This window comes from Bison bison, unplaced genomic scaffold (assembly GCF_000754665.1).
Source record: "Bison bison bison isolate TAMUID 2011002044 unplaced genomic scaffold, Bison_UMD1.0 scf7180017864032, whole genome shotgun sequence".
Lineage (NCBI taxonomy): Eukaryota > Metazoa > Chordata > Mammalia > Artiodactyla > Bovidae > Bison > Bison bison.
In genome coordinates this window covers 34,788-42,001 of record NW_011494604.1, presented here as the reverse complement: position 1 = coordinate 42,001, position 7,214 = coordinate 34,788, and the positions used below count along the sequence as shown (strand labels likewise).

General features: G+C 37.8%; 1 protein-coding gene across 1 annotated transcript in view; it reads right to left on the bottom strand.

Moving 5' to 3' along the window:
- Positions 1 to 7,214, bottom strand: part of LOC104984495 (solute carrier family 15 member 2) — a 45,336-nt gene that overhangs the window by 9,072 nt on the left and 29,050 nt on the right. Inside the window, exons 15-19 of the mRNA XM_010834239.1 lie at positions 6,634 to 6,768; positions 5,545 to 5,709; positions 5,347 to 5,393; positions 3,594 to 3,704; positions 2,823 to 2,919 (exon numbers count right to left, since the gene is read on the bottom strand). Of these exons, the coding sequence (XP_010832541.1) occupies positions 2,823 to 2,919; positions 3,594 to 3,704; positions 5,347 to 5,393; positions 5,545 to 5,709; positions 6,634 to 6,768 (555 nt within the window). The remainder of the gene's footprint in view (positions 1 to 2,822; positions 2,920 to 3,593; positions 3,705 to 5,346; positions 5,394 to 5,544; positions 5,710 to 6,633; positions 6,769 to 7,214) is intronic.

Here is a 7,214-nt window from a genome sequence, read left to right as displayed (position 1 = left end):
AAGGACTGATGTTGAAGCTGAAACTCCAATACTTTGGCCACCTGATGCGAAGAGCTGACTCATTGGAAAAGACCCTGATGCTGGGAAAGATTGAGGGCAGGAGGATAAGGGGATGACAGAGGATGAGATGGTTGGATGGCATCACCAACTCAATGGACATGAGTTTGGGTAAACTCTGGGAATTGGTGATGGACAGGGAGGCCTGGAGTGCTTCGGTTCATGGGGTCACAGGTCGCAAAGAGTCAGACACGACTGAGCAACTCAACTGAACTGAAATGTAAGAGGTAAAAACAATAAAACTTAGAGGTAAATATAGGCATTAATCCTCAAGAGCTTATATATGGCAATGGTTTCTTAGATGTAACACTTAAAGCATATGCAACCAAAGAAAAAGTTGATAAACTGAACATCATATAGATTAAAAGTGTTTGTACTACTTCAGGGGGCACCATCAAGAAAGTTAAAAAGACAATCTTATGAATGGGAGAAAATGTTTGCAAATTGTATATCTAATAATGGACTTACATTTAAAATACATAAAGAATACTTGTATGCTAAGTTGCTTCAGTCTTGTCCAACTCTTTGTGAACGCTATGGAATGTAGACTGCCAGGCTCCTCTGTCCATGATTCTCCAGGCAAGAATACTGGAGTGGGTTGCCATGCCCTCTTCCAGGGGATCTTCCCCGACCAGGGATTGAACCTATGTCTTTTATGTCTCCTGCACTGACAGGCAGGTTCTTTACCACTACCATCACCTGGAAAGCCCTTACAAGTCAATAATTAGAAGACAACTCAATTAGAAATTGCACAAAGAATCTGAATAGACATTTCTCCAAACCTGATTACAAATGGCCAATAAGTACATTAAAAGGTGCTCAACATCATTAGTCATCAGGAAAATACAAATCAAAACCACAGTGAGATACCATTTCATACCTACTAGAATGGCTATAATTAATAAGACAGAAAAATAAGTGCTACAAAGAGAATATTGCCACTTTCAACTCATGGGAATGATAAATGTGCATTCACTTTGCAAAAGGGCTTCCCTGGTGGCTCAGATGGTAGAATCCACCTGCAATGCAGGAAACCTGGGTTTGATCCCTGGGTTGGGAAGATTCCCCAGGAGGAGGGCATAGCAACCCCCTCCAGTATTCTTGTGTGGAGAATCCCCATGTACAGAGGAGCCTGGCAGGCTACAGTCCAAACGGTCGCAAAGAGTCAGACACAACTGAGCGATTAAGCACATGGCAGTTCCTTAGATGGTTAAACACAGAATTACCATGTGACCCAACAATTCCACTCTTAGTTTTATACCCAAGAGAAGTGAAAATATATGCCCACACAAACACTTGTACATGAATATTCACAGCAACATTATTTATATCAGTCCAAAGGTGAAAACACCAAATGTCCATATACTGATGAATACATAAACAATATGTGTTATATCCATGCAATGGGCAATAAAAAGAAGTGAAGTACTGTTATATACCCTGAAAAGACCCTGAAGCTGAGAAAGATTGAGGGCAGGAGGAGAAGGGTACAACAAAGGATGAGATGGTTGGATGGCATCACCGACTCAAGGGACATGAGTTTGGGTAAGCTCCGGGAGTTGGTGAGGGACAGGGAGGTCTGGCGTGCTGCAGTTCATGGGGTCGCAAAGAGTCAGACACGACGGAGCAACTGAACTGAACTGTTATATACTGCAATATGAATGAACCTTAAAAATAAGCTAAATGAAAGAATCCAGACACAAAAGACCACATAGTATATCATTCCATTTATACTAAATGTCCACAATAGGCCAGTGTATGAAGAAAGTAAACAAGTAGTTGTCTAGGGGTAAGAGGTTTGGGAGGAAATAGTGAGTGACTGCTGATGAATATGAGGCTTCTTTTTGGAATGAGGAAAATGTTCTAAAATTACACAACTCTGAATTTTTTAAACACCACTGAATATATATTATTGAAAATATATTCTACATATGTATTGAACATACAATGCATATTGAATATGTTAATACATTTTAAACCATTATGTACTTGAAGTGGGTGAATTGTATGGTATATGAATTATATCTCAATAAGGCTATAATAAAAATGGCATACCAAAAATGTCATGCTAATTAAATTAATTACAATAAATAAAATGTTACAGATTATTCTCATCACCCTTCTAGAAGTGTTCCATCTTTTTCTTATTCACTATCTACTTTTTATATTTAATACAGTGTCAAAAGTAATGGAATAAAATTAGAATCAAAATTGACATCAGAGGTCTAAAACCCTGATGGCTAAACAACTGCTTTTGATGGGCCACAGTTAATTGATCCCCCAAACTTTGTGTAAAGATTGACATTTGCTACAAGTCTTGGTATTTCAGACTGTGATATAATAGCAGATCAATTTCCAAGGAGCTAGGAGAACCACATGTGGAGTCAGTCAAGAAGACCAAAATAATTTGTGTTTTCTTGGTGCCATAATGAGACTGGAGCAGACCATGTCACCTCATAGCAGTGACTCAAGATAAGTTATGTCTACCATTCCCCAAGATCCTGTGCCTGCTACCAATGTTATCTATTTTAAGTCCTCTCTGGAGACCTTAGTAGCTTTTCTAAAGTCACTATAGAAGCTATCACCTTACACTAGAGATAAGTATGTGATACTGTCTTGCCACAGAGTCTTCTTTGGATCCAGGATATATATATAGATACATATAGATACAGATACATATAGATATATATAAGTTTAGATACGATATAGTTATATAGATACAGGTATATGGAAAGAAAGAGTGAGGATAGCCATGGGCTACTTACATTAGTAATAACAAACAGATAAACTGCACCAAAGTCTAGTAGGCCCAAATTCAGTGAAAAATCCTCCTTCTTTGTTCTACAATGCACTGCAGGATATCTGCAACAGGACAAATTTAGGTTAGAATAAACATTACAATTTAGAAAAGCACTTCCACCTCTGGTGGAAAGAGTGATTTCATCTCTCTACTGATGGTGAATCAAGCAGCAAAGCTACCATTTCTCTTTGAGAAGTCTTAGAGTAAATTATTTTTTTGCAAGGTTTTTTACACACCTGATCTGAGATTTCATCGCCTGTTGGGTATTTTTTTTTTTTAACCTTAAACCTGAATGCAGAAGGTACAAATTGCCTTCTGTTGTGTACTTCAGACTCTAAGTCTTCTCATCTAAATCTCATGAATTTTTCTCTTCTGAACCTTATGAACTAGTGGAACAGCTTAAAACTGAATCTGAATGGATAAGCTCAAAGTAACAAGGTGTTAATAGGAGTTACAAAAGGGTAGGAATGGGAGCCAATAATAAACTGGAAAACCTCCAGGAGATGGCCTTCACAACAAGCATGGTCTCAATATGTCTCTGCAGAACAACATGAGACTGAGGAAAGGAGTCAAAGGTTGCAAAAGAGGAGTCTGGGTATATTTACAATTAGCTGAAATATATTAGGTATATAATTAGGTGTAACTTCTATACCTAATCTGCCCACCTATACACAAAGAAAGTATTTAAAAATCAGTTGTTGATAAAAGTAAAATGTCCACAGGGTAGTGCTCTTACTCTCCTCTTTGCACAGTTCTGTAAGCAGACACACCATAGTCTTCATCAACAATGAGGGATGCATCTGTACCCAGGGAGACATTGACCTTTTCATGCAAAGTGTTAACAAACCTAAGGATAATAGAGACATTGTTAGAGATTAGACAAACTCTCCCACCTGATAAACGGGCAGGGGCCTTTTCTGTTTTGTTTATTGCTGTATGCCCAGTGCCTAGAATAGAGGCTGGCACATGAAAGGTACATGATATATATTGTTAACTGAATGAATAAAGCAACTCACACAGAAGTAATTAGTAGTCTTAACTGTCCCTATCTTTTTCTTTCCTCAGGTATTAGCTTTTTGTCTGCCACATCATCACCTGATCTCAACTGGGATGACACTATCGTGATCACTCATGGCAGTTTGAGCCTCCTCAGTAACCCAGCTTAGGTGCACCTATTTCTTTCTGTTTTCTAATGATGGAATTCATCAATTGAAGCTCAAAAAGGAAAATAATTATGTATATATAAATACATATTAGTATTTATATAAAACTGATACTTTATTTTATAAATGAAGTCTGATTTGCTTTACACAAAACTCAGACTCCCAACCCACAGTAGGTTAAGCTATCATTGTTTTGGGTCTTCAGACAAACTTGAACTCTTCCAGAACCATCTTTTTAGTCTTTTGAACCTGAGCCCCTAAATTGTTCCCTCTGTTTCAATTTTTGGTACCATTTGTGTTAGTCCCTGGCTCATGGGATTAGAAGGGCAATTCCCTCTAAAACCGTTGATGTTGATTCCTGGACCTTTGATCATCCTGCACTAACCTAGAAATTGCTCCCTTTCATCCTTACTGGAGGTTTCCATTGCTCTCTGACCCAGGGAAGACATATTTTGATCTGTTTACTTTTTCTGAAAATCATGGAAAGGCAGATTATTATGACTGTTCCAGCCTTCAGTGAAATTCAAATTTTTCATTAAAAGTTCTCCTCTAAAATGCTATTCTCTATAGCAACCATCTAATCTTGATGGCCATAGGCACATGCATCTGTCTATTTTATGTCAGATTCCTGCCCCTGTGAGCAAGTGACCTCCTCAGGGCTTCATCTCTGTTAACTGTCCCAGGGTATCTAACAAGACCTTCAACCTTATCTAGATTCAAAACCAAGTTTTTTGACTCCAAGTATGTTACCTTTACTAAACCATGATGCCTCTATAGTTTCATTTTAAATTTTACTTTAAAAACATAGTAACTATAAAAGATATTCAACTTCCAGTAATGAAGGGAGAAATATTTACTTCTAAATTTCTCTCTGAGGATCACAGACAGGAAGTACTTAATTTTTTTCTTAAGAGCAAGATAAGTGCATAAAATTCAGTAGAAGCAATCCATGTGACAGAGCACAGAGGGGCATACATAGACACAGGGTCATTTTTGATTACCATTGAGAAAGCAAGCCAAAAGACTTGGTTTTGAATCTGTGCCTCTCAGTTCCCTGGGGAAATGCCTTGACACCAATCCTCCTGACATTCTAGGAAAGAGCATCCTAGTACAAGACAATCAGAATGTGAAGTTCTGTAGACAGACACATTGTGATATTTCAATTGGAAATGGAAATTCTGTTTTTTTTGTCTTTAAGTGGCGTCTCGAATAGTGTGGCATATTCTGCAGAATGAAGAATATGGGGTCTCTTCTGAAGCCCCACAGCTCAGAAGAGACCCCAGATTCAAGAGAACAGAGAGGCCTGGGTCTCCTTGACATCCAAACCTCATGGCTGTCATCCCATTGGTTGTTTTGTTTTCTTCATCCTTCACCTACAATAGAGGGAAGTAAAAATCAGTTATCAGTGTCTAGAAGGAAGTGATAATCATAAAATTTGATCATCAGATATGTCCTTGGTAAGATATTGATAAGCCAGTCATCATACTCTAAGATAATTTGGAAATTAGGCCATTCCTCACTTACCATCATGCTAGAAATACTTTCCCCATCTTCTCGAATGATCAGGGTGTACCATATTTTCTCCTCCACAGAATGATCAGTGTAGACAGACACATTGTGATATTTCAATTGGAAGTGGAAATTCTGGCTTTTTGTCTTCAAGTGGAGTTTGGAATAGTGTGGCATATTCTGCAGAATGAAGAGCCTGTTACATTCACCTTCTACTCCACCTTGAACACTGCAATCTCATAGCAAACCAGGGCAGTTGACCTCATCAGATATTTTCAACATTACTCTTTAACTTCATAATACCATTTCTGGTAATCTATCATAGGATGAATTACAGGCATGAATAAAGACTTATGAGTAAGGATGTTCATAATAGGATTACTTATAATAATTAAAATACCAATAAGGAAATATTTTACTAAACTATGATATTTCCACAGAATGGAGTATTATATATCCATTAACACCACATACTCAAAGTTTATCTAAGGACACAGGAAAATGCTTTTGATGCAGTTTATCTTAAGAAAAATTCAAAGTCAATACAGCATATAGTGTTTCAATACTTTAAAAAAATTTGTTTATTCATTTATACAAAACTGCTATCTATAATTCATCTCTGTGTGATGGACTTATAGGTGGATTTTATATCTGTTAACACACTCCCTAATTTTTAATAATAAATGTATATCTTATTAGAGCATTTTTAAATGAATATTTCAGAATATATATAATATAGAAGTGAAAATATGCAAGCCAAACTCTTCCACAGGGTGTGTGTAGGAAGCAGTTTGAAATACTAAAACAAATTACTACCTATTGAGAGCTTACAATGTCTCAGACTTTATGCTAAGCACTTTACATATAATATTTATCCTTACAACAGCTTATGACATAAAAACTACTGCCATTTTACAGATGATAAAACTGAGGCTTAGAGATACAAATAACTTGTTCAAGGTCTTATAACTACAGAGTGACAGAATCAGGAATTGGATTGGGGCACTTCGACTTAACAAATGCATGCTATAAACCACTGTATTATGCTGCTGCCTTGGCACATAATCTGAATGTGTTTCTAACTCACTCAAGTCCATATGTCACCTGGAAAGATTTGATGGACTCTGCCAACAGAGTATTATTTTCATCGCCGAGCACTGTTACCTTCACCTCATCATCTGCCAGATTTAAGACTTGTAGGAAAATCTCTTGGGAATCTGGCTGGTGTGGGGCCATTTCCTTAGGACAGAGAACACATGTTAGAATTACCAACAAATCACCCGTGAGATACAATGAGATCATATACTGCAGTACTATCTTGATAGCCAAGATTATCTAGTCAAGAGGACACAGTTTTCTACCTCTAAAGAGCATTTGGCTTTGAAAACTCTGAAGGCAGTTTGGAGCGGGAATCTCCACCTCACTGTAGTAAGCACTGATCAGAGCAGTTCAGTCACTCAGTCATGTATGACTCTTTGTGACCCCATGAACTGAAGCACACCAGTTTCCCTGTCCATCACCAACTCCTGGAGTTTGCTCAAACTCATGTCCATTGAGTTGGTGATGCCATCCAACCATCTCATCCTCTGACATCCCCTTCTCCTGCCTTCAGTCTTCCCAGCATCAGGGTCTTTTCCAATGAGTCAGCTCTTTGCAGTAGGTGGCCAAAGTATTGGAGTTTCAGC